The sequence below is a fragment of the Epinephelus fuscoguttatus genome, linkage group LG2 (assembly GCF_011397635.1).
Source record: "Epinephelus fuscoguttatus linkage group LG2, E.fuscoguttatus.final_Chr_v1".
In the NCBI taxonomy this organism is placed as follows: Eukaryota; Metazoa; Chordata; class Actinopteri; order Perciformes; family Serranidae; genus Epinephelus; species Epinephelus fuscoguttatus.
The window spans coordinates 51,966,008-51,991,894 of record NC_064753.1 but is presented as its reverse complement, the minus strand read 5'-3'; the positions used below and the strand labels follow the sequence as shown (position 1 = coordinate 51,991,894).

At 44.9% G+C, this 25,887-nt stretch overlaps 1 protein-coding gene and 1 pseudogene across 1 annotated transcript; both read right to left on the bottom strand.

Annotated features, from left to right (window-relative positions):
* Positions 1–10,078: 10,078 nt before the first annotated feature.
* LOC125900162 (chymotrypsin B-like) lies at positions 10,079–11,848 on the bottom strand. Its single transcript, XM_049595026.1, is given in 9 exon segments — positions 10,079–10,336; positions 10,427–10,560; positions 10,658–10,742; positions 10,744–10,790; positions 10,793–10,838; positions 10,927–11,008; positions 11,275–11,354; positions 11,449–11,552; positions 11,736–11,848. Coding segments are annotated over 9 exon segments (792 nt in total). The 5' UTR covers positions 11,788–11,848; the 3' UTR covers positions 10,079–10,174.
* Positions 11,849–16,947: 5,099 nt separating this feature from the next.
* LOC125899692 (chymotrypsin B-like) lies at positions 16,948–18,647 on the bottom strand (annotated as a pseudogene).
* Between the last annotated feature and the right edge of the window lie 7,240 nt (positions 18,648–25,887).

Here is a 25,887-nt window from a genome sequence, read left to right as displayed (position 1 = left end):
GGCTCGATCATGTGGGGTCTGTCTGCAGCTGGAGCTTATATACAACCAGGGAGCGACGTGATTGGACAGGACAGGAGGGGACATCTTATCAGAGATGGTGGGAGTTTGGACAGCTGGAGCTGACAGAGAGTTTTCCACCTGAGGAGGAACAAACCAAAAGGTTAGAGATGTGTCAATGACTCCAAAATGTCTGATTATCAGACATCAGAAAACTCAGGTCAGACTGACAGAATTTAAATATAATATATAAATATATATATATATGTGTGTGTGTGATGAGAAGGAATACACAGAGATGTAACCAGGATGTAGTAAATATATATGTGTGTGTGATGGTAGAGATCAACAAAGTTTCATAATTTTTTCATCCGTTTCGTATTTTCTGATGTATTGATCAATCTTTATTATAAAATATTTTGATATATATTTCTCAGTTTCTCAGAGTCCGAGATGACGTCTTCAGATGTCTTTCGGTGTCCAACAGTCCAAAACAGAAAGAGACTCAGTTTACAGTGAAATCAAACAGATAAGATCAGTTCATCATCAGTTCTCAATCAATAATCAGTGAGTAGACTGATGATTTCAGCCTAAATCAAAGATCAGAGATTAGTCAGGATGAGTTTTGTTGTGAGTTTACTTTGAAATATACTTTGTGTCCCATCAAAGTTCAGCTGAGAGCTCTTTCTGCTTATACTCACTGTTCAGGATGATGAGTGGCTCTGTGTGTGTTTTTAATGTGGAGGAACATCTCAGCCCTAATCTCTGTTTGTTTAAACTTATTTTATACCTCCTGTTTATATTGATTCTTTTTTATTCTGTCAACTTTTCACCATCTTTTCTTGTAAGTTTGTTCTGTTGTTTTCGTTTTTCTTAATCGTCTAAGTGTAATATTCTGGTCTTCGTGTTCACTTGTTTGTGTCCTTTAAAGTGTGTCTGTTTAATTTCAGTTTCATCATGTGAAGCAGTTTGTGTTGTGTGTTTGTGTGAAGGTGATATTTAAATAAAGTTTATTAACAGTCTCTGTTCTGTCAGGACCTGCAGCCTTATTGACTTTATCTTATTTCACACATGTAAGACTATTGTGTCCCTGACTTCTGTCAAACATCAGCACCTTACATCACTGATGTGCCTGTTAGTAACACTGTCTCTGATAGTGTTTGTTAATACTGTTAATACTGTATTTCCTGTGTGCGTTGGAGAGCAGCAGGATACAAGTTTCTATTGTGTAAAAACACACTGGTGGTTTTTTAATGTATGTGACAAAAACTTCCTTAAACTCCATGAAGAGCGAGCGACGGGTTGACTTGACATCAGACTGATCTCACAGCTGGAACATTTACAGATGTTTATTTCTTGTAATTTGAATTTAAACCCATCCTGACTCACTTTGGTTAAAAGCATCTGACCAATAAAATGTGACCTGGTGAAGTTTTATTGGACGGTTTTCTTCAGCAGTTAATCTGATAAACTGCACTAATGAAACCAAACCACCTGAAACACATCACCAGGATCAACTCGTCTCTGTCAGTTCAGTTTGTCTGATGTCACAGCTCGCCTGTGTTGATTGGAGTTTATTCAGGTCACCTGCTGAATAGGTGAAGGTACTAAGCTCATTCAAGATGAACTGCGCCTCACCTGGAAAGTAGACAAGAGCAGGCGGCTGCAGAGGGGGATGGTGACAAAAAGCCGCGGTGAAGTCGAACAGTTTCCAGCAGCCTTCAGTCCGTACAGGAAGTCACAGACACACTAACATCCTGTATGAATGATGTCAATTCATTAAAAAAGTGATCAGACTCATATATCAGTTTGTTCTCAGTCTCCAGTTGTTTTAATTATGATAGATTAATTTATTAAAATGCTTTACAGGTGATCTGTAGTTTATGTTCATGGTTCATGAATTCTGATCATCTTCACATCTGATGTTATTTTAAGAATCCTCACATCCCACTGACCACCAGTCTCTGTGCTGCTAAATACTTCAATAATTAAAACAGTCCAGTGTTAATTCACAGTAGACTCTGTGTAGTTTATGATGAATGTGTTCAGTCTGTGACGACTAAACTTCACCATCAGTCACACATGCTTTCTGTTCACACAATAAACCTTCAGATCAGACAAATACAATCTTAATGTCCAAAATTCAACAAAAATGAAAAGTTTATCTAAAACGTCATATTGAGTCGACATCTGAACCAATCAGCTGTTAGATCAGGTGAGAGTCAGAGCAAGTAGGGATGAAGGCGGACAAGAGCATGGACACCAAGAGACGAAGCCCCGTTGAATTTTTGCCAACAGCCACTAGGGGTGCTGCAGTAGTGCTGCCGCCATCTTGGACTGTTGCGCCCAGACAACATGCAGGATGTCAAGGAGAGAGGAGAAAAAAAGTAACAGTAAACAGTGTAGTGCAATTAACTGCAACAACTATCAGTGGAACACCCCGCACCTGGCCTTCCACCGTTTCCCAAAGGATCCCAACAGGTAAGAACTCCTGACGTGTAAGTTTTAAAGTGTTTTAATATCAATTTAATATGCCAGTTTTGTTTTGTTGTACATATATATATATTATATATATGATATATGGCCTCTTGGACCATTTATATCCGAACTGATTACTGCTTTAGCATTAAAATATATCATATTAAAACAGCCTATATATTATTATTATTATTATTATTATTACTGTCCCCTTACTGTACAAACTGTAAATAAATCTTTATTCCTGACTATGTGACGTCACCATTAATGTGTTTGTAGTTAAAATTTTGATTTTTTTAATTTGTTTTTTGGTAGATTGGCTTATGGGGTGATTTTGAAGGAGTAATTAAGTCAATCTTGTCATAAGTGGATGTAATATGTAGAGATGCCATCTCGGCCGTTTTTCTTCGTTTTGTTTTTTTAAAGTCTATATTTTGCTTTACAAAAACGTGAAAAAGCAGCTGTGACCAAGCTATCACGAGGTGAGTAGCATTGTAAGCATAATTAATAGCGATATACTTCAGTTTGTCTGTGTGTTTTTGTATGCAAGCGGGTCTGCTGCGGTCTGCTGACAGTCCAAAATGGCGGCGGTAGGACGAAACCATCAGCGAGTCTGTTGCAGTGGGGCGTTCTGTTGAGCTTCGCCTCTTGGTATCCATGCTGTTTGTCTCCAACGAACCTACAGACTGATGATTAGGAGCAGAGGAGAGGAAACACACCTTGGGGCCGGTCTGATCCTTCATCAGTCAACAGCAGACGTCGTGTTAACAGACGTCAGACAGAAACTCTGGTCTCTCTGATGTCTCTGTGTTTTACTGTCCAACAATCACCTGTAACACCCACGGACTTTATTCTGGGATTTTATATAATGCTTTACTTTACTGAGACCCAGTTTGACCCCAACACCGTATATATGAAAACACATTTGACTTTTATTAAAGAGGCATTTGTTTAATATTTTTCACTGTAAAGGCTCTCGTGAAAATCATTTCGACAAGTGAATATGTTTTATTTTTATTATGTGCTTGGGCTCTGAGACGTCTTTACAACCAGCTGAAATCTGGAGAATCAGTAACACCAGCAGTCCCAGCACTCAGTCCATCATTACACAGTGAGTCAAACAACAGGACACATCATGACGTGTCTGCTGACTCTGAGGGAGCGTCCACAGTTTGTCTCGTCTCTTTGAACTCTTTAAACCGTTCACACACCTGAACTGAACGTCTCAAACAAAGTGCCACATTCAGTTTGTGAAACTCTCAGATAACATTAAAAACATTCAACAGAACAAACATTTCCATCAAACTAATTTATTCAGTCAGTTGGTCTAAAAACACATACAGCTGTCAGTGTGAGGAGCTCCGACCTCTGACCTCTGTCGGTACTTTACGTAGTTTTAATATTCTGTGTCTGTGTTCTTTTCTCCAAAGATTTTTTTACTCTTCACTCATTTTACTTCAAGTTTTTCTGTTCATGTACAGCCACACCTGCTGCTCCACAATAACCATCCATTATAAAGCTTTTGTTATTGTGGACTTTATTCACCACAGAACAAAAATAAAATGTCACTCAAACCCAGAAATGCTCACAAAGTCAGATCAGTCAGATGCACCTGCATTTGTGTAACACTTTTTACACCATGATTCACATTTACACATTCATACACACGTTCATACACACGTTCATACACACGTTCATACACACATTCATACACACGTTCATACACACGTTCATACACACATTCATACACACGTTCATACACACATTCATACACACGTTCATACACACGTTCATACACACGTTCATACACTGGTGGCTGACGCTACCACACAGAGTGCAACCTGCTACTCAGTTTTAAGTCACTCACACACTGATGGAACAGCCTTCATCAGGAGCACTTTGGGATTCAGTGTCTTGCTCAAGGACACTTCTGCATGCAGACTGGGGAGCCGGGGATCGAAGTGCTGATCTCCTGATTGGTGGACGACCCGCTCTTCACAGCCGCCCCACATTTTTTCAGGTCATTTTAATTCTGACTGAATCGCTGCAGACACAAAATCTGTGACCACTTCCTGTTTTTAAGTGTTTTAAACTCAGAGATGCTGAATGATGATCTGTTTTTTGTCTCTTTGATCCGAGCCTGAAAATATTAACACACAGGTGGCGTCTCGTCTCCTGTTACTGTAGTGACGTAAAAAGTGTCACCAGATGGGCGGAGCTACATTTGAAGTACCGCATGAAAACCATGAAGTCACTGAATCCTCCACAGGAAGTTCCTGCAAATGTTTCACAATAAAAGCCTTTTTAGAAAATGAAGAGATTCTCTCAGCTGAAATGATAAGGGGCTTTTAATTTGAAACAGAAACAGGAAACAGAAAAGTCTTTTTTGTCCGAAACAGGAAGTGTTGAGTTTGATTAAACTAAGAACAGAATGATAAATGTGGTGTGTTTGAGATGCAGCTGGTAGCCTCTGCAGCTGTGCTGAGTAAAGGCCCAGACACTATCCGTGAGTTTGATTCCTTTATGTCCTCCATTATGAAGAAAGAACATTCTTTGCTAGCTTGATGCTAATGGCAGTACTCAGCAGGTTTATAAAGTGCCTCTGCTGTTTCCTCTTTACTCTGTGTGCTAACGTCCCTACAGGAAATATCTAAAAGGCTGGGCTGTTGTTGTCCTACAGTTTCCATGGAAACAGATCGCTCCGTGTTCCTATTGGTCAAAGTGACGGCTGTGATGGGAGAAGTGGTGGAAGACAAAAAGAAAATCAGACATGCTAGACTTTCTGTTGGGACGTCGTGAGGCACCCCAGACGTGGCATTGGTAGTTGTCTACTATGACACACTACATTGGGATAAAACAAGTGATTATCACACATGACACTTGCTATCGCTTACGATCCGTGCCGACACCGTACGTCGTTGCGTCGGGCTGTAATAAGGCTGATATCATGTCATGGCATAAGATGGAGTGTAAATACTCTGAGGTTTGGTGGAGATGAGTTTGAGACCAACGTGACGTCTGACGTTTTTATTCTGTCAAAAGTTTAAAGAAATAACTCAGTCATGAGAAAACGTTGTAGATTAAAGTGTGTGTTCATGCTATAGAGGAATGAGTGTGTGTGTGTGTGTGTGTGTGTGTGTGTTGGTGTGTTGGTGTGTTGAAGGTCAGTTGGTTGACACATGTGCGTTTCCCAGCAGCAGCAGTGTTTATCAGCAGCAGCTGGACCTGAACGTTTCACACACGTTGCATCAGGACTCGACCTGCAGAGAAACACGTGAACATAAAACCTGTCTGGATACTCAGTAACATAAAGTCTCATCACTGCGTCAACGTCACATCTCCTCATTAATTAACTTTATTAGTCTGACGTGGTGACGTCATGTGACCAGCAGCTGGTTCAGTTTTATGTGTAAATGTCAAACACCAGATTTGATCTGAAAACTTTATCAAAATAAATTTAAATCAGTGACAAACACAGAAACAGTGGACTCAGCATGATGTTTGTGACGTGTCCTGTACGGACCTGATGTTTGTGACGGTCGCGTACAGACCTGATGTTTGTGACGTGTCATGTACGGACCTGATGTTTGTGACGTGTCATGTACAGACCTGATGTTTGTGACGTGTCCTGTATGGACCTGATGTTTGTGACGTGTCCTGTAACCTGATGTTTGTGACGTGTCCTGTACGGACCTGATGTTTGTGACGTGTCCTGTAACCTGATGTTTGTGACGTGTCCTGTACAGACCTGATGTTTGTGACGTGTCATGTATGGACCTGATGTTTGTGACGTGTCCTGTAACCTGATGTTTGTGACGTGTCCTGTACAGACCTGATGTTTGTGACGTGTCATATATGGACCTGATGTTTGTGACGTGTCATGTATGGACCTGATGTTTGTGATGTGTCCTGTACGGACCTGATGTTTGTGACGTGTCCTGTAACCTAATGTTTGTGACGTGTCCTGTACGGACCTGATGTTTGTGACGTGTCATGTATGGACCTGATGTTTGTGACGTGTCCTGTACGGACCTGATGTTTGTGACGTGTCCTGTACGGACCTGATGTTTGTGACGTGTCATGTACAGACCTGATGTTTGTGACGTGTCCTGTACGGACCTGATGTTTGTGACGTGTCCTGTACGGACCTGATGTTTGTGACGTGTCATGTACAGACCTGATGTTTGTGACGTGTCCTGTACGGACCTGATGTTTGTGACGTGTCATGTACGGACCTGATGTTTGTGACGTGTCATGTACGGACCTGATGTTTGTGACGTGTCATGTACAGACCTGATGTTTGTGACGTGTCCTGTATGGACCTGATGTTTGTGACGTGTCCTGTAACCTGATGTTTGTGACGTGTCCTGTACGGACCTGATGTTTGTGACGTGTCCTGTAACCTGATGTTTGTGACGTGTCCTGTACAGACCTGATGTTTGTGACGTGTCCTGTATGGACCTGATGTTTGTGACGTGTCCTGTAACCTGATGTTTGTGACGTGTCCTGTACAGACCTGATGTTTGTGACGTGTCATATATGGACCTGATGTTTGTGACGTGTCATGTATGGACCTGATGTTTGTGATGTGTCCTGTACGGACCTGATGTTTGTGACGTGTCCTGTAACCTAATGTTTGTGACGTGTCCTGTACGGACCTGATGTTTGTGACGTGTCCTGTAACCTGATGTTTGTGACGCGTGTCCTGTAACCTGATGTTTGTGACGTGTCCTGTATGGACCTGATGTTTGTGACGTGTCCTGTATGGACCTGATGTTTGTGACGTGTCCTGTAACCTGATGTTTGTGACGTGTCCTGTACGGACCTGATGTTTGTGACGTGTCATGTATGGACCTGATGTTTGTGACGTGTCCTGTAACCTGATGTTTGTGACGTGTCCTGTACAGACCTGATGTTTGTGACGTGTCATGTATGGACCTGATGTTTGTGACGTGTCCTGTAACCTGATGTTTGTGACGTGTCCTGTACAGACCTGATGTTTGTGACGTGTCATATATGGACCTGATGTTTGTGACGTGTCCTGTACAGACCTGATGTTTGTGACGTGTCCTGTATGGACCTGATGTTTGTGACGTGTCCTGTAACCTGATGTTTGTGACGTGTCCTGTACAGACCTGATGTTTGTGACGTGTCCTGTATGGACCTGATGTTTGTGACGTGTCATATATGGACCTGATGTTTGTGACGTGTCCTGTACGGACCTGATGTTTGTGACGTGTCCTGTAACCTGATGTTTGTGACGTGTCCTGTACGGACCTGATGTTTGTGACGTGTCCTGTATGGACCTGATGTTTGTGACGTGTCCTGTATGGACCTGATGTTTGTGACGGTCCTGCAATGGACCTGATGTTTGTGACGTGTCCTGTAACCTGATGTTTGTGACGTGTCCTGTACGGACCTGATGTTTGTGACGTGTCCTGTATGGACCTGATGTTTGTGATGTGTCCTGTACGGACCTGATGTTTGTGACGTGTCCTGTAACCTGATGTTTGTGACGTGTCCTGTACGGACCTGATGTTTGTGACGTGTCCTGTAACGTGATGTTTGTGACGTGTCCTGTACGGACCTGATGTTTGTGACGTGTCCTGTATGGACCTGATGTTTGTGACGTGTCCTGTAACCTGATGTTTGTGACGTGTCCTGTATGGACCTGATGTTTGTGACGTGTCCTGTAACCTGATGTTTGTGACGTGTCCTGTAACCTGATGTTTGTGACGTGTCCTGTATGGACCTGATGTTTGTGACGTGTCCTGTACGGACCTGATGTTTGTGACGTGTCCTGTAACCTGATGTTTGTGACGTGTCCTGTAACCTGATGTTTGTGACGTGTCCTGTATGGACCTGATGTTTGTGACGTGTCCTGTACGGACCTGATGTTTGTGACGTGTCCTGTATGGACCTGATGTTTGTGACGTGTCCTGTATGGACCTGATGTTTGTGACGTGTCCTGTAACCTGATGTTTGTGACGTGTCCTGTAACCTGATGTTTGTGACGTGTCCTGTATGGACCTGATGTTTGTGACGTGTCCTGTACGGACCTGAGGGATATTCCAGAAAGCGGGTTTAGTGAAAACTCAGAGTAAGTTAACCCTGAGATGAGGGAAACTCTGGGTTTTCAGTTCCAGACAGAGAGGTAACTGAAACTCTGAGTCAGTCACCATAGTAACAGACTCTGTGAACATAACCTGCTCGCTGACAGGTTTTCTTCAATAAACCCTGAGTTTCTCTCTGTCTCCTCCCTCTTACACGTTGTTTCATTTCCTCATTCATTCAGTCCGTGTCAAAGCTTGTATCGAAGCGCATTCATTAGCGGAGATTTACCGTCTGTCACAGTCTAAATCCTGCTGGATATTAGTTTGTTACTCAGGACTGTCTGAAGTTACTGAATTTATGCACATCAGTCATTTCTTTGGACATCAGCTTTTGTCTTTACATTCAAATATTACACAGCGAGAATTCACCCTCAGCTCAGAATCAAACCTCTGTCCTTTTTATATTTATTATTTTTATAACACTGTGCACAAGGATCAGACTGTCAGTCTGTCAGAGCAGCTCCCACATGTTTATTGCACATAATGTGTAGGTCTAATTATTTAAATGTTAAAATGGGTATGAAGCTTTAGACACGTAGTATCAGTGACTAATGATCTCTATCACTGATGTCACTGGTCGCACTGATGGAACATAACTCCTATAGCCTAATATTGGGGATTATATGTTCATATTTCTGAGTGAGCAATGGTGCAGCATTTCACTGTCTTTACATTTACTACATTTGTAGCTGAAATAAAGTCACTGAATGCTGTTGAGTCAAGATACAAATAGATGTGCAACATTTTCAAATCTACTGTATTTTAACCTCAACGTCTTTTCAGGTGCAAATCACCAAACATATTATTACTGGGTCAGACTGTGAGTTTACAGTCATGTCTTTATGTCTTTGATCTATAGCCTAGCCTATATGTTTGAAATCTTCTGCCTCCTGTGTTTTTCCCATCAGATTAAATCTGAACAAATATATTATGATATATTATTAATATAATGTAATGTATCTACAGCCTGATACACAGTCAGATTCCACCACTTTATCTTCATTAAGGAAATGTAAGTCTGATAAATGATGAATAAACTTTTTTATTAACTTTATGGTTAACTTATTGACACTTTCCTCGCTCTGACTCAGGCTCTTCTTTTAAAGATAAACGTGCACCGTCTGCTACACATGCATTAATATCTCTACATCCACTGGATTAAAATGGAGGCGCTGTCTTTTATTGACCTGTTGCCATGGTGAATCGTGGAGTCGGAGCTCCATTGATGATGGCTTTTTATTGTCGGCTTAACTCAGAGTGAACATACTCAGAGTTGACTGAACTAACTCAGATCAGCTGTTCTGCAACCGGTAACTCAGAGTTTCCCATCTCAGGGTAAATCAGCTCAGAGTTCAGGGTTAGACTCAGAGTTTGTTGAACCTCCTACCTGGAATACCCCTCAGATGTTTGTGACGTGTCCTGTATGGACCTGATGTTTGTGACGTGTCCTGTATGGACCTGACACAAATAAAAACAACAAACAGAGTCAGTGATGTTCAGTGTTTTTATTATCGTTCAGTGTCGACACACTCTGAGGTGGGAATGCCGGGCTGGGGTCAGGGGTCAGGGGTTGGTTTGCTGCCTCTTTAGTTGGCGGCGAGAGTCTGGTCAACCCACCCACGCAGCTCGGTGACACGGGCGTAGACAGCAGGAGTGGAGGTGGAGCAACGGCTGCTTCCCCAGGAGACGATACCGACCAGAGTCCAGGCGTTGTCCTTCTGACAGACCAGGGGACCGCCGGAGTCGCCCTGAAACACCAACCACACAGGTCATAAACAACAAACAAGTAAACAACAACAAAGATCCATGAACAGACAGGTGAGTGGCCGGGGCCTCACCATGCAGGAGGTGGCTCCGTCTCCTCCAGCGCAGATCATCACATCGGAGATGTTGCTGCCCCAGTGTTTCTTACACTGCTCGTTGGACAGCAGTGGCAGAGCGGCCTGCTGCAGCTTGTTGGGAGTACTGGGAGCTGTGGGACAAACGACAGCTTAGTCCCACTTCCTCCTCCCTTTCACAATAAAAGCACAGAATAAAAGGCAGGACGTAGTGGGGGGGGGGGGTCTCACCGTTGTAACGGGTCAGGCCCCATCCGGAGGTGACACAGGTCATGCCGGCAGCAAAGACGTCAGTGGTCTCGGCGAGGCAGACGGGGACACACGTTGGTGCCGAGGCGGGCAGGTGTGGCCAGCTTGATGAGGATATGTCGTTGTTGATGGTGCGGGGGTTCCACCCGGGGTGGGTGAAGACCTGGGGGGAGGAGAAGGAGGAGGGGGAGGGGTCAGAGGGCGGAGAGGGTTGTGTTCTGGAAGCTGATTGGCTGATGGGAGGTTCTCACCTTGGCGGGTTTCAGCACCTGGATGGCCTCGTTGGAGCCATAGCCCTTATCGTGCTCTCCAACAATCACACGGTGGTAGGTCCTAACAGGAAACAGGAAGTGTGGATTTAAAGGGCTAGTTCACACAAATCAAAGACACTTCCTGTTTTTTTCTTCTTCTTTGTTTTTAAACATGAAACTGTGAAACGTCTTCAGTTTATTAATGATGTCATCATCACGTTCAGACTGAGGCGTTAGGCAGGCGATCTGCTGACAGGAAGTGATCATCATCCCCGACAGAGTTGCTATGTCTCACTACAGTAAAACTATAGACAGGAAGTGGGCGGAGCCATGTTGTGTTGAACTGACCTGACGTTGCAGTGAGCAGCGGTCACAACCCAGTTCTCATTGATCAGAGATCCTCCGCAGAAGTGGAAGCCATTAGATTGCTGACAGGAAACAAACTGAACTCAGTCACTGAGAAGGAGGAGGAGGAGGAGGAGGAGGAGGAGGAAAAGTTGGTGCTGAGGTCAGCTGACTCACCTGCAGAGACACCTGCCAAGGCCAGGAATGAGGAACGGCCTCCTCACCGTTGACGATGCGGGCGTAGCCGGTGACCTGGGGGGGGATGGCAGGGACGCCGCAGCCTGAGAGGACAACAGGAGACAGATGTTAAAGGTTGAAACTCTGTGAACGTCTCAGGAAGCAGACACCTGTCCAGGTGTGAGGGGAGCGGCGGAGGCTCAGGTTTTAGTCTGAGAATCTGTAAAATTTATTTTTTCTCTGTTAAAGTTTATAATCTCAGTTCATTATTGAGGTCAGAGTCTCACCGTAGGCAGCGCTGACGAAGGCGAGGCAGGAGACGATCCAGAGGAAGGCCATGGTGACGATGATGATGATGATGTGCTGAAGGACTGAGCTGCTCTTTTATCCCTGGACTCCGCTGGGCCTCAGCCAATCGGAGCGCTCTGAGTTTTATGCAGCTCAGCCGTCAGCTGGTTATCAGACCAGAGGCGCAGCATTCTCACGAGTCCCACACCCCAACCTCCTTCTCTCTGATTGGCTGCTGACACCTGCAGGACACAGAAAGCGGTCAGCCCTGGTTGTTTGCACCCAAACTGAAGAAAGATCAGTCGGGTTTTAAACAAGTTCACAGAAAAATGAAATCACAAGAAGGTCGGTGCTGCGTCCAAAACTGTCTCTGCTGTACGGACCTGATGTTTGTGACGTGTCCTGTATGGACCTGATGTTTGTGACGTGTCATGTACGGACCTGATGTTTGTGACGTGTCATGTACAGACCTGATGTTTGTGACGTGTCCTTTACGGACCTGATGTTTGTGACGTGTCATGTACAGACCTGATGTTTGTGACGTGTCCTGTATGGACCTGATGTTTGTGACGTGTCATGTACGGACCTGATGTTTGTGACGTGTCATGTATGGACCTGATGTTTGTGACGTGTCCTGTAACCTGATGTTTGTGACGTGTCATGTATGGACCTGATGTTTGTGACGTGTCCTGTAACCTGATGTTTGTGACGTGTCCTGTACGGACCTGATGTTTGTGACGTGTCCTGTACAGACCTGATGTTTGTGACGTGTCATGTACAGACCTGATGTTTGTGACGTGTCCTGTATGGACCTGATGTTTGTGACGCGGTCGCGTACAGACCTGATGTTTGTGGCGACGGTCCTGTATGGACCTGATGTTTGTGGACGTGTCATGCGTACGGACCTGATGTTTGTGACGTGTCGCGTATGGACCTGATGTTTGTGACGCGGTCCTGTAACCTGATGTTTGTGACGCGTCATGTATGGACCTGATGTTTGTGACGTGTCCTGTAACCTGATGTTTGTGACGCGTGTCCTGTACAGACCTGATGTTTGTGACGCGTGTCATGTACAGACCTGATGTTTGTGACGCGTGTCCTGTATGGACCTGATGTTTGTGACGCGTGTCCTGTACGGACCTGATGTTTGTGGACGTGTCATGCACGGACCTGATGTTTGTGACGTGTCGTGTATGGACCTGATGTTTGTGACGTGTCGTGTATGGACCTGATGTTTGTGACGTGTCCTGTATGGACCTGATGTTTGTGACGTGTCCTGTAACCTGATGTTTGTGACGTGTCCTGTACGGACCTGATGTTTGTGACGTGTCCTGTAACCTGATGTTTGTGACGTGTCCTGTACAGACCTGATGTTTGTGACGTGTCATGTATGGACCTGATGTTTGTGACGTGTCCTGTAACCTGATGTTTGTGACGTGTCCTGTACAGACCTGATGTTTGTGCCGTGGCTTATATGTACCTGATGTTTGTGACGTGTCATGTATGGACCTGATGTTTGTGATGTGTCCTGTACGGACCTGATGTTTGTGACGTGTCCTGTAACCTAATGTTTGTGACGTGTCCTGTACGGACCTGATGTTTGTGACGTGTCATGTATGGACCTGATGTTTGTGACGTGTCCTGTACGGACCTGATGTTTGTGACGTGTCATGTATGGACCTGATGTTTGTGACGTGTCCTGTACGGACCTGATGTTTGTGACGTGTCCTGTACAGACCTGATGTTTGTGACGTGTCCTGTACGGACCTGATGTTTGTGACGTGTCCTGTACAGACCTGATGTTTGTGACGCGGTCCTGTACGGACCTGATGTTTTTGTGACGTGTCGCACGGACCTGATGTTTGTGACGGTCCGCGCACGGACCTGATGTTTGTGACGGTCGCGTACAGACCTGATTGTTGTGACGTGTCCTGTATGTTCCTGATGTTTTTGTCGGGTCCTGTTACCTGATGTTTGTGACGTGTCCTGTACGGACCTGATGTTTGTGACGTGTCCTGTAACCTGATGTTTGTGCCGTGTCCTGTACAGACCTGATGTTTGTGACGTGTCATGTATGGACCTGATGTTTGTGACGTGTCCTGTAACCTGATGTTTGTGACGTGTCCTGTACAGACCTGATGTTTGTGACGTGTCATATATGGACCTGATGTTTGTGACGTGTCATGTATGGACCTGATGTTTGTGATGTGTCCTGTACGGACCTGATGTTTGTGACGTGTCCTGTAACCTGATGTTTGTGACGTGTCCTGTACGGACCTGATGTTTGTGACGTGTCCTGTAACCTGATGTTTGTGACGTGTCCTGTAACCTGATGTTTGTGACGTGTCCTGTATGGACCTGATGTTTGTGACGTGTCCTGTATGGACCTGATGTTTGTGACGTGTCCTGTAACCTGATGTTTGTGACGTGTCCTGTACGGACCTGATGTTTGTGACGTGTCATGTATGGACCTGATGTTTGTGACGTGTCCTGTAACCTGATGTTTGTGACGTGTCCTGTACAGACCTGATGTTTGTGACGTGTCATGTATGGACCTGATGTTTGTGACGTGTCCTGTAACCTGATGTTTGTGACGTGTCCTGTACAGACCTGATGTTTGTGACGTGTCATATATGGACCTGATGTTTGTGACGTGTCCTGTACAGACCTGATGTTTGTGACGTGTCCTGTATGGACCTGATGTTTGTGACGTGTCCTGTAACCTGATGTTTGTGACGTGTCCTGTACAGACCTGATGTTTGTGACGTGTCCTGTATGGACCTGATGTTTGTGACGTGTCATATATGGACCTGATGTTTGTGACGTGTCCTGTACGGACCTGATGTTTGTGACGTGTCCTGTAACCTGATGTTTGTGACGTGTCCTGTACGGACCTGATGTTTGTGACGTGTCCTGTATGGACCTGATGTTTGTGACGTGTCCTGTACGGACCTGATGTTTGTGACGTGTCCTGTACGGACCTGATGTTTGTGACGTGTCCTGTAACCTGATGTTTGTGACGTGTCCTGTATGGACCTGATGTTTGTGACGTGTCCTGTATGGACCTGATGTTTGTGACGTGTCCTGTACCCTGATGTTTGTGAAGTGTCCTGTAAGGACCTGATGTTTGTGACGTGTCCTGTATGGAGATGTTTTTTGTGTCTCGTCCAGTTACCTGATGTTTGTGACGTGTCCTGTACGGACCTGATGTTTGTGACGTGTCCTGTATGGACCTGATGTTTGTGACGTGTCCTGTAACCTGATGTTTGTGACGTGTCCTGTATGGACCTGATGTTTGTGACGTGTCCTGTAACCTGATGTTTGTGACGTGTCCTGTAACCTGATGTTTGTGACGTGTCCTGTATGGACCTGATGTTTGTGACGTGTCCTGTATGGACCTGATGTTTGTGACGTGTCCTGTAACCTGATGTTTGTGACGTGTCCTGTAACCTGATGTTTGTGACGTGTCCTGTATGGACCTGATGTTTGTGACGTGTCCTGTATGGACCTGATGTTTGTGACGTGTCCTGTATGGACCTGATGTTTGTGACGTGTCCTGTATGGACCTGATGTTTGTGACGTGTCCTGTAACCTGATGTTTGTGACGTGTCCTGTAACCTGATGTTTGTGACGTGTCCTGTATGGACCTGATGTTTGTGACGTGTCCTGTACGGACCTGAGGGATATTCCAGAAAGCGGGTTTAGTGAAAACTCAGAGTAAGTTAACCCTGAGATGAGGGAAACTCTGGGTTTTCAGTTCCAGACAGAGAGGTAACTGAAACTCTGAGTCAGTCACCATAGTAACAGACTCTGTGAACATAACCTGCTCGCTGACAGGTTTTCTTCAATAAACCCTGAGTTTCTCTCTGTCTCTCCTCTTACACGTTGTTTCATTTCCTCATTCATTCAGTCCGTGTCAAAGCTTGTATCAAGCGCATTCATTAGCGGAGATTTACTGCCTGTCACAGTCTAAATCCTGCTGGATATTAGTTTGTTACTCAGGACTGTCTGAAGTTACTGAATTTATGCACATCAGTCATTTCTTTGGACATCAGCTTTTGTCTTTACATTCAAATATTACACAGCGAGAATTCACCTCAGCTCAGAATCAAACCTCTGTCCTTTTATATTTATTATTTTTATAACACTGTGCACAAGGATCAGACTGTCAGTCTGTCAGAGCAGCTCCCACATGTTTATTGCACATAATGTGTAGGTCTAATTATTTAAATGTTAAAATGGGTATGAAGCTTTAGACACGTAGTATCAGTGACTAATGATCTCTATCACTGATGTCACTGGTCGCACTGATGGAACATAACTCCTATAGCCTAATATTGGGGATTATATGTTCATATTTCTGAGTGAGCAATGGTGCAGCATTTCACTGTCTTTACATTTACTACATTTGTAGCTGAAATAAAGTCACTGAATGCTGTTGAGTCAAGATACAAATAGATGTGCAACATTTTCAAATCTACTGTATTTTAACCTCAACGTCTTTTCAGGTGCAAATCACCAAACATATTATTACTGGGTCAGACTGTGAGTTTACAGTCATGTCTTTATGTCTTTGATCTATAGCCTAGCCTATATGTTTGAAATCTTCTGCCTCCTGTGTTTTTCCCCATCAGATTAAATCTGAACAAATATATTATGATATATTATTAATATAATGTAATGTATCTACAGCCTGATACACAGTCAGATTCCACCACTTTATCTTCATTAAGGAAATGTAAGTCTGATAAATGATGAATAAACTTTTTTATTAACTTTATGGTTAACTTATTGACACTTTCCTCGCTCTGACTCAGGCTCTTCTTTTAAAGATAAACGTGCACCGCCTGCTACACATGCATTAATATCTCTACATCCACTGGATTAAAATGGAGGCGCTGTCTTTTATTGACCTGTTGCCATGGTGAATCGTGGAGTCGGAGCTCCATTGATGATGGCTTTTATTGTCGGCTTAACTCAGAGTGAACATACTCAGAGTTGACTGAACTAACTCAGATCAGCTGTTCTGCAACCGGTAACTCAGAGTTTCCCATCTCAGGGTAAATCAGCTCAGAGTTCAGGGTTAGACTCAGAGTTTGTTGAACCTCCTACCTGGAATACCCCTCAGATGTTTGTGACGTGTCCTGTATGGACCTGATGTTTGTGACGTGTCCTGTATGGACCTGACACAAATAAAAACAACAAACAGAGTCAGTGATGTTCAGTGTTTTTATTATCGTTCAGTGTCGACACACTCTGAGGTGGGAATGCCGGGCTGGGGTCAGGGGTCAGGGGTTGGTTTGCTGCCTCTTTAGTTGGCGGCAGAGTCTGGTCAACCCACCCACGCAGCTCGGTGACACGGGCGTAGACAGCAGGAGTGGAGGTGGAGCAACGGCTGCTTCCCAGGAGACGATACCGACCAGAGTCCAGGCGTTGTCCTTCTGACAGACCAGGGGACCGCCGAGTCGCCCTGAAACACCAACCACACAGGTCATAAACAACAAACAAGTAAACAACAACAAAGATCCATGAACAGACAGGTGAGTGGCCGGGGCCTCACCATGCAGGAGGTGGCTCCGTCTCCTCCAGCGCAGATCATCACATCGGAGATGTTGCTGCCCCAGTGTTTCTTACACTGCTCGTTGGACAGCAGTGGCAGAGCGGCCTGCTGCAGCTTGTTGGGAGTACTGGGAGCTGTGGGACAAACGACAGCTTAGTCCCACTTCCTCCTCCCTTTCACAATAAAAGCACAGAATAAAAGGCAGGACGTAGTGGGGGGGGGGGTCTCACCGTTGTAACGGGTCAGGCCCCATCCGGAGGTGACACAGGTCATGCCGGCAGCAAAGACGTCAGTGGTCTCGGCGAGGCAGACGGGGGACACGTTGGTGCCGAGGCGGGCAGGTGTGGCCAGCTTGATGAGGGATATGTCGTTGTTGATGGTGCGGGGGTTCCACCCGGGGTGGGTGAAGACCTGGGGGGAGGAGAAGGAGGAGGGGGAGGGGTCAGAGGGCGGAGAGGGCTGTGTTCTGGAAGCTGATTGGCTGATGGGAGGTTCTCACCTTGGCGGGTTTCAGCACCTGGATGGCCTCGTTGGAGCCATAGCCCTTATCGTGCTCTCCAACAATCACACGGTGGTAGGTCCTAACAGGAAACAGGAAGTGTGGATTTAAAGGGCTAGTTCACACAAATCAAAGACACTTCCTGTTTTTTTCTTCTTCTTTGTTTTTAAACATGAAACTGTGAAACGTCTTCAGTTTATTAATGATGTCATCATCACTAATAGGCGTTAGGCAGGCGATCTGCTGACAGGAAGTGATCATCATCCCCGACAGAGTTGCTATGTCTCACTACAGTAAAACTATAGACAGGAAGTGGGCGGAGCCATGTTGTGTTGAACTGACCTGACGTTGCAGTGAGCAGCGGTCACAACCCAGTTCTCATTGATCAGAGATCCTCCAGAAGTGGAAGCCATTAGATTGCTGACAGGAAACAAACTGAACTCAGTCACTGAGAAGGAGGAGGAGGAGGAGGAGGAGGAGGAGGAAAAGTTGGTGCTGAGGTCAGCTGACTCACCTGCAGAGACACCTGCCAAGGCCAGGAATGAGGAACGGCCTCTCACCGTTGACGATGCGGGCGTAGCCGGTGACCTGGGGGGGGATGGCAGGGACGCCGCAGCCTGAGAGGACAACAGGAGACAGATGTTAAAGGTTGAAACTCTGTGAACGTCTCAGGAAGCAGACACCTGTCCAGGTGTGAGGGGAGCGGCGGAGGCTCAGGTTTTAGTCTGAGAATCTGTAAAATTTATTTTTTCTCTGTTAAAGTTTATAATCTCAGTTCATTATTGAGGTCAGAGTCTCACCGCAGGCAGCGCTGACGAAGGCGAGGCAGGAGACGATCCAGAGGAAGGCCATGGTGACGATGATGATGATGATGTGCTGAAGGACTGAGCTGCTCTTTTATCCCTGGACTCCGCTGGGCCTCAGCCAATCGGAGCGCTCTGAGTTTTATGCAGCTCAGCCGTCAGCTGGTTATCAGACCAGAGGCGACGCAGCATTCTCACGAGTCCCACACCCCAACCTCCTTCTCTCTGATTGGCTGCTGACACCTGCAGGACACAGAAAGCGGTCAGCCCTGGTTGTTTGCACCCAAACTGAAGAAAGATCAGTCGGGTTTTAAACAAGTTCACAGAAAATGAAATCACAAGAAGGTCGGTGCTGCGTCCAAAACTGTCTCTGCTGTACGGACCTGATGTTTGTGACGTGTCCTGTATGGACCTGATGTTTGTGACGTGTCATGTACGGACCTGATGTTTGTGACGTGTCATGTATGGACCTGATGTTTGTGACGTGTCCTGTACAGACCTGATGTTTGTGACGTGTCCTGTACAGACCTGATGTTTGTGACGTGTCCTGTAACCTGATGTTTGTGACGTGTCCTGTATGGACCTGATGTTTGTGACGTGTCCTGTACAGACCTGATGTTTGTGACGTGTCCTGTAACCTGATGTTTGTGACGTGTCCTGTACAGACCTGATGTTTGTGACGTGTCATGTATGGACCTGATGTTTGTGACGTGTCATGTATGGACCTGATGTTTGTGACGTGTCATGTACGGACCTGATGTTTGTGACGTGTCATGTACGGACCTGATGTTTGTGACGTGTCCTGTACAGACCTGATGTTTGTGACGTGTCATGTATGGACCTGATGTTTGTGACGTGTCCTGTAACCTGATGTTTGTGACGTGTCCTGTATGGACCTGATGTTTGTGACGTGTCATGTATGGACCTGATGTTTGACGGTCCTGTAACCTGATGTTTGTGACGTGTCCTGTAACCTGATGTTTGTGACGCGGTCCTGTATGGACCTGATGATTGTGACGTGTCCTGTATGGACCTGATGTTTGTGACGTGTTCTGTAACCTGATGTTTGTGACGTGTCCTGTATGGACCTGATGTTTGTGACGTGTCCTGTAACCTGATGTTTGTGACGTGTCCTGTATGGACCTGATGTTTGTGACGTGTTCTGTAACCTGATGTTTGTGACGTGTCCTGTATGGACCTGATGTTTGTGACGTGTCCTGTAACCTGATGTTTGTGACGTGTCCTGTAACCTGATGTTTGTGACGTGTCCTGTATGGACCTGATGTTTGTGACGTGTCCTGTAACCTGATGTTTGTGACGTGTCCTGTATGGACCTGATGTTTGTGACGTGTCCTGTATGGACCTGATGTTTGTGACGTGTCCTGTAACCTGATGTTTGTGACGTGTCCTGTAACCTGATGTTTGTGACCTGTCCTGTAACGTGATGTTTGTGACGTGTCCTGTAACCTGATGTTTGTGACGTGTCCTGTACAGACCTGATGTTTGTGACGTGTCCTGTAACCTGATGTTTGTGACGTGTCCTGTATGGACCTGATGTTTCTGACGTGTCCTGTATGGACCTGATGTTTGTGACGTGTCCTGTATGGACCTGATGTTTGTGACATGTCCTGTAACCTGATGTTTGTGACGTGTCCTGTATGGACCTGATGTTTGTGACGTGTCCTGTAACCTGATGTTTGTGACGTGTCCTGTATGGACCTGATGTTTGTGACGTGTCCTGTAACCTGATGTTTGTGACGTGTCCTGTAACCTGATGTTTGTGACGTGTCCTGTATGGACCTGATGTTTGTGACGTGTCCTGTAACCTGATGTTTGTGACGTGTCCTGTATGGACCTGATGTTTGTGACGTGTCCTGTATGGACCTGATGTTTGTGACGTGTCCTGTAACCTGATGTTTGTGACGTGTCCTGTATGGACCTGATGTTTGTGACGTGTCCTGTAACCTGATGTTTGTGACGTGTCCTGTATGGACCTGATGTTTGTGACGTGTCCTGTAACCTGATGTTTGTGACGTGTCCTGTAACCTGATGTTTGTGACGTGTCCTGTATGGACCTGATGTTTGTGACGTGTCCTGTAACCTGATGTTTGTGACGTGTCCTGTATGGACCTGATGTTTGTGACGTGTCCTGTAACCTGATGTTTGTGACGTGTCCTGTAACCTGATGTTTGTGACGTGTCCTGTATGGACCTGATGTTTGTGACGTGTCCTGTATGGACCTGATGTTTGTGACGTGTCCTGTAACCTGATGTTTGTGACGTGTCCTGTATGGACCTGATGTTTGTGACGTGTCCTGTATGGACCTGATGTTTGTGACGTGTCCTGTAACCTGATGTTTGTGACATGTCCTGTAACCTGATGTTTGTGACGTGTCCTGTATGGACGTGATGTTTGTGACGTGTCTTGTAACCTGATGTTTGTGACGTGTCCTGTATGGACCTGATGTTTGTGACGTGTCCTGTATGGACCTGATGTTTGTGACGTGTCCTGTAACCTGATGTTTGTGACGTGTCCTGTATGGACCTGATGTTTGTGACGTGTTCTGTAACCTGATGTTTGTGACGTGTCCTGTATGGACCTGATGTTTGTGGACGTGTCCTGTAACCTGATGTTTGTGACGTGTCCTGTATGGACCTGATGTTTGTGACGTGTCCTGTAACCTGATGTTTGTGACGTGTCCTGTAACCTGATGTTTGTGACGTGTCCTGTATGGACCTGATGTTTGTGACGTGTCCTGTATGGACCTGATGTTTGTGACGTGTCCTGTAACCTGATGTTTGTGACGTGTCCTGTACGGACCTGATGTTTGTGACGTGTCCTGTATGGACCTGATGTTTGTGACGTGTCCTGTATGGACCTGATGTTTGTGACGTGTCCTGTAACCTGATGTTTGTGACGCGGTCCTGCAATGGACCTGATGTTTGTGACGTGTCCTGTATGGACCTGATGTTTGTGACGTGTCCTGTAACCTGATGTTTGTGACGTGTCATGTATGGACCTGATGTTTGTGACGTGTCCTGTAACCTGATGTTTGTGACGTGTCCTGTAACCTGATGTTTGTGACGCGGTCCTGTATGGACCTGATGTTTGTGGACGCGGTCCTGTAACCTGATGTTTGTGGACGTGTCCTGTATGGACCTGATGTTTGTGACGTGTCCTGTAACCTGATGTTTGTGACGTGTCCTGTAACCTGATGTTTGTGACGTGTCCTGTATGGACCTGATGTTTGTGACGTGTCGTGTATGGACCTGATGTTTGTGACGTGTCCTGTAACCTGATGTTTGTGACGTGTCCTGTAACCTGATGTTTGTGACGTGTCCTGTATGGACCTGATGTTTGTGACGTGTCCTGTAACCTGATGTTTGTGACGTGTCCTGTAACCTGATGTTTGTGACGTGTCCTGTATGGACCTGATGTTTGTGACGTGTCGTGTATGGACCTGATGTTTGTGACGTGTCCTGTAACCTGATGTTTGTGACGTGTCCTGTACGGTCATGATGTTTGTGACGGTCGGTATGGACCTGATGATTGTGACGTGTCCTGTAACCTGATGTTTGTGACGTGTCGTGTATGGACCTGATGTTTGTGACGTGTCGTGTATGGACCTGATGTTTGTGACGTGTCCTGTAACCTGATGTTTGTGACGTGTCCTGTAACCTGATGTTTGTGACGTGTCCTGTATGGACCTGATGTTTGTGACGTGTCCTGTATGGACCTGATGTTTGTGACGTGTCCTGTATGGACCTGATGTTTGTGACGTGTCCTGTATGGACCTGATGTTTGTGACGTGTCCTGTAACCTGATGTTTGTGACGTGTCCTGTACGGACCTGATGTTTGTGACGTGTCGTGTATGGACCTGATGTTTGTGACGTGTCCTGTAACCTGATGTTTGTGACGTGTCCTGTACGGACCTGATGTTTGTGACGTGTCGTGTATGGACCTGATGTTTGTGACGTGTCCTGTAACCTGATGTTTGTGATGTGTTCTGTAACCTGATGTTTGTGACGTGTCCTGTACAGACCTGATGTTTGTGACGTGTTCTGTAACCTGATGTTTGTGACGTGTCCTGTAACCTGATGTTTGTGACGTGTCCTGTAACCTGATGTTTGTGACGTGTCCTGTAACCTGATGTTTGTGACGTGTCCTGTACAGACCTGATGTTTGTGACGTGTTCTGTAACCTGATGTTTGTGATGTGTCCTGTAACCTGATGTTTGTGACGTGTCCTGTATGGACCTGATGTTTGTGACGTGTCCTGTATGGACCTGATGTTTGTGATGTGTCCTGTAACCTGATGTTTGTGACGTGTCCTGTAACCTGATGTTTGTGACGTGTCCTGTAACCTGATGTTTGTGACGTGTCCTGTAACCTGATGTTTGTGATGTGTCCTGTAACCTGATGTTTGTGACGTGTCCTGTAACCTGATGTTTGTGACGTGTCCTGTAACCTGATGTTTGTGACGTGTCCTGTAACCTGATGTTTGTGACGTGTTCTGTAACCTGATGTTTGTGACGTGTCCTGTACAGACCTGATGTTTGTGACGTGTTCTGTAACCTGATGTTTGTGATGTGTCCTGTAACCTGATGTTTGTGACGTGTCCTGTATGGACCTGATGTTTGTGACGTGTCCTGTATGGACCTGATGTTTGTGACGTGTCCTGTATGGACCTGATGTTTGTGACGTGTCATGTACGGACCTGATGTTTGTGACGTGTCCTGTAACCTGATGTTTGTGACGTGTCCTGTATGGACCTGATGTTTGTGACGTGTCCTGTAACCTGATGTTTGTGACGTGTCGATCACATTGAAAGAGATAATGTGAGAATGAATTTCATTGATCACAAACTCTGGATCATAATCATATTAACATTCATCATAATAATAAACAAAACAAAAGATTTTCTGAATTTTAATTAAATGACAGATATTTTATTGTTCACACACACACACACACACACACACACACACACACAGTTTTATGGAAACACATCAAATAACGTCAATAAACTAAACACACGTGTGTTTCAGTGGAGTCGATGTGTGAAGTCAGAGACACAACACATGTTAAATATAAAACTCACCAGAGTGAAGATGACATGTGTTAAACAGGCTGTGTGTGTGTGTGCGTGCGTGCGTGCGTGCGTGCGTGTGTGTGTGTGTGTATACTGAGTCGGTGTAACGAGACGTCAACTTTCAGCTCCTCCTGTTTTCTTTATCTTAGTTTTTAATGATAAATTTATTTATTGTTTATCAACCAAATTGTTTCAGTTTAGTTGGAAAATTACTGAAATCAACTTAACTACACTAAAACAACAAAAGTCAAACATGTCAATAATACATATATATTTATATATTTATCATCAGGTGGCAATATAAAATGATTCTCATGGAAAACACCTCAGATGTCAGTTTCAACATGAAATTAAAAATCAAATTAAATACTGTAAAAATCAAGACACAGAAACACAGAACACAAAAAACACAATTAAAATATGAAAAAATATTTTAAAATTTTAGTTTAAAATTTGATTGATTATAAAAAAGTGTTTTGTTTTTAGAAGTTTCTTTAAACAACATCTGTGACGTCTGCTGAGAAACTCTGCAGCTGACAGGACGCCTAACCTGCTGCTGCTCTCTGATTGGTCCCTGAGAGTCAGGGGGAGGGGCTCAGTGATTGGTCCCTGAAGTTGACCTCTTTCACCTGAGGAGGAAATGAAACATCTTTTCTTTATTTTCCTCAGCATCAGATTCTTTGAGAAGACAATTCCTTCTTCTTTGTTCAAAGAAACTCATCTTTAATATGAATGTTTCAATGACTCTGTTTTTACTTTTATCATCACACAGTTCTTCAGAGCTGTCTGAGTCCAGCAGAGACCTCAGAGGATGGGCCGTCTCTTTAAACTCTGACCCTCAGACACAGAGAGGTGACTGTTGCAGTTGTTCACACTGGAGGTGAGAGGAAAGTCCTGTATAAAACCAGGACTGTGTCAGTGATGTTCTCCAGCTGTAGGAGATGTCAATCAATCAATCAATCAATCAGTCAATCAATTTTATTTATACAGCCCAATATCACAAATCACAGTTTGCCTCACAGGGCTTTACAGCATACGACATCCCTCTGTCCTTATGACCCTCACAGCTGATCAGGAAAAACTCCCCAAAAAACCCTTTAACAGGGAAAAAACAGTAGAAACCTCAGGAAGAGCAACTGAGGAGGGATCCCTCTTCCAGGACGGACAGACGTGCAATAGATGTCGTACAGAACAGATCAACATGATAAATTAACAGTAATCCACATGACACAATGAGACAGAGAGAGAGAGAGAGAGACAGAGAGACAGAGAGACAGAGAGAGAGAGAGAGAGAGGGAGAGAGAGAGAGAGAGACAGAGAGAGAGAGCTGAAGGCTCTGGCTCCTGATCTACTTTTGGAGACTTTAGGGACCACGAGTAACCCTGCGTTCTCAGAGCGCAGTGTTCTGGTGGGATAATATGGCACTATGAGCTCTCTAAGATATGATGGAGCTTGACCATTTAGAGCTTTATAAGTTAACAGTAGGATTTTAAATTCAATTCTGGATTTTACAGGGAGCCAGTGCAGAGAAGCTAAAACAGGAGAAATATGATCTCGTTTCTTAGTTCCTGTTAGTACACGTGCTGCTGCATTCTGAATTAGCTGGAGAGTTTTTAAGGACTTACTAGAGCTACCTGATAACAGAGAGTTACAGTAATCCAGCCTTAAGGTCTAGAGCGCTAAACCACTGACTGAATGGCTGAATGACACCACCCACACTCTCAGACGTGCATGTAGACACGCTGAGAGAAAGTGGAAGAGAGATCGTCTTCAAATCTCTCTAGATATTTTAAGAAATAGTTTATCTGAATATCAGAGAGCTGTTAAAGCTGCAAAAACTAATTTCTTCTCAAACCTTGCGTCAAATAACAGCCATAAACCTCAGTTTCTTTTTAATACTCTTAATTTGCTTTTAAATACCTGTAATTCTACCTCCATTGTATCTTCTCCTGCACTATGTGAAAAATTTCTTAAATTTTTCAATGACAAGATTTCTGCCATCAGGTCCATTCAGTGATATTCTGAAAGCTAATGAAGAAATGAAGGAGAAGCTCTCTGAAGAGATTAAAGAAATGAAGATCAAAATATTCAACAGTGACAAGCAAGATGCATGTGAGGGCAACATCTACCACTGGAGGAATCCTGAACGCAGCCCCAAGAGACGACCTGCTGGACATCAACAAACTGATCAGTTCTC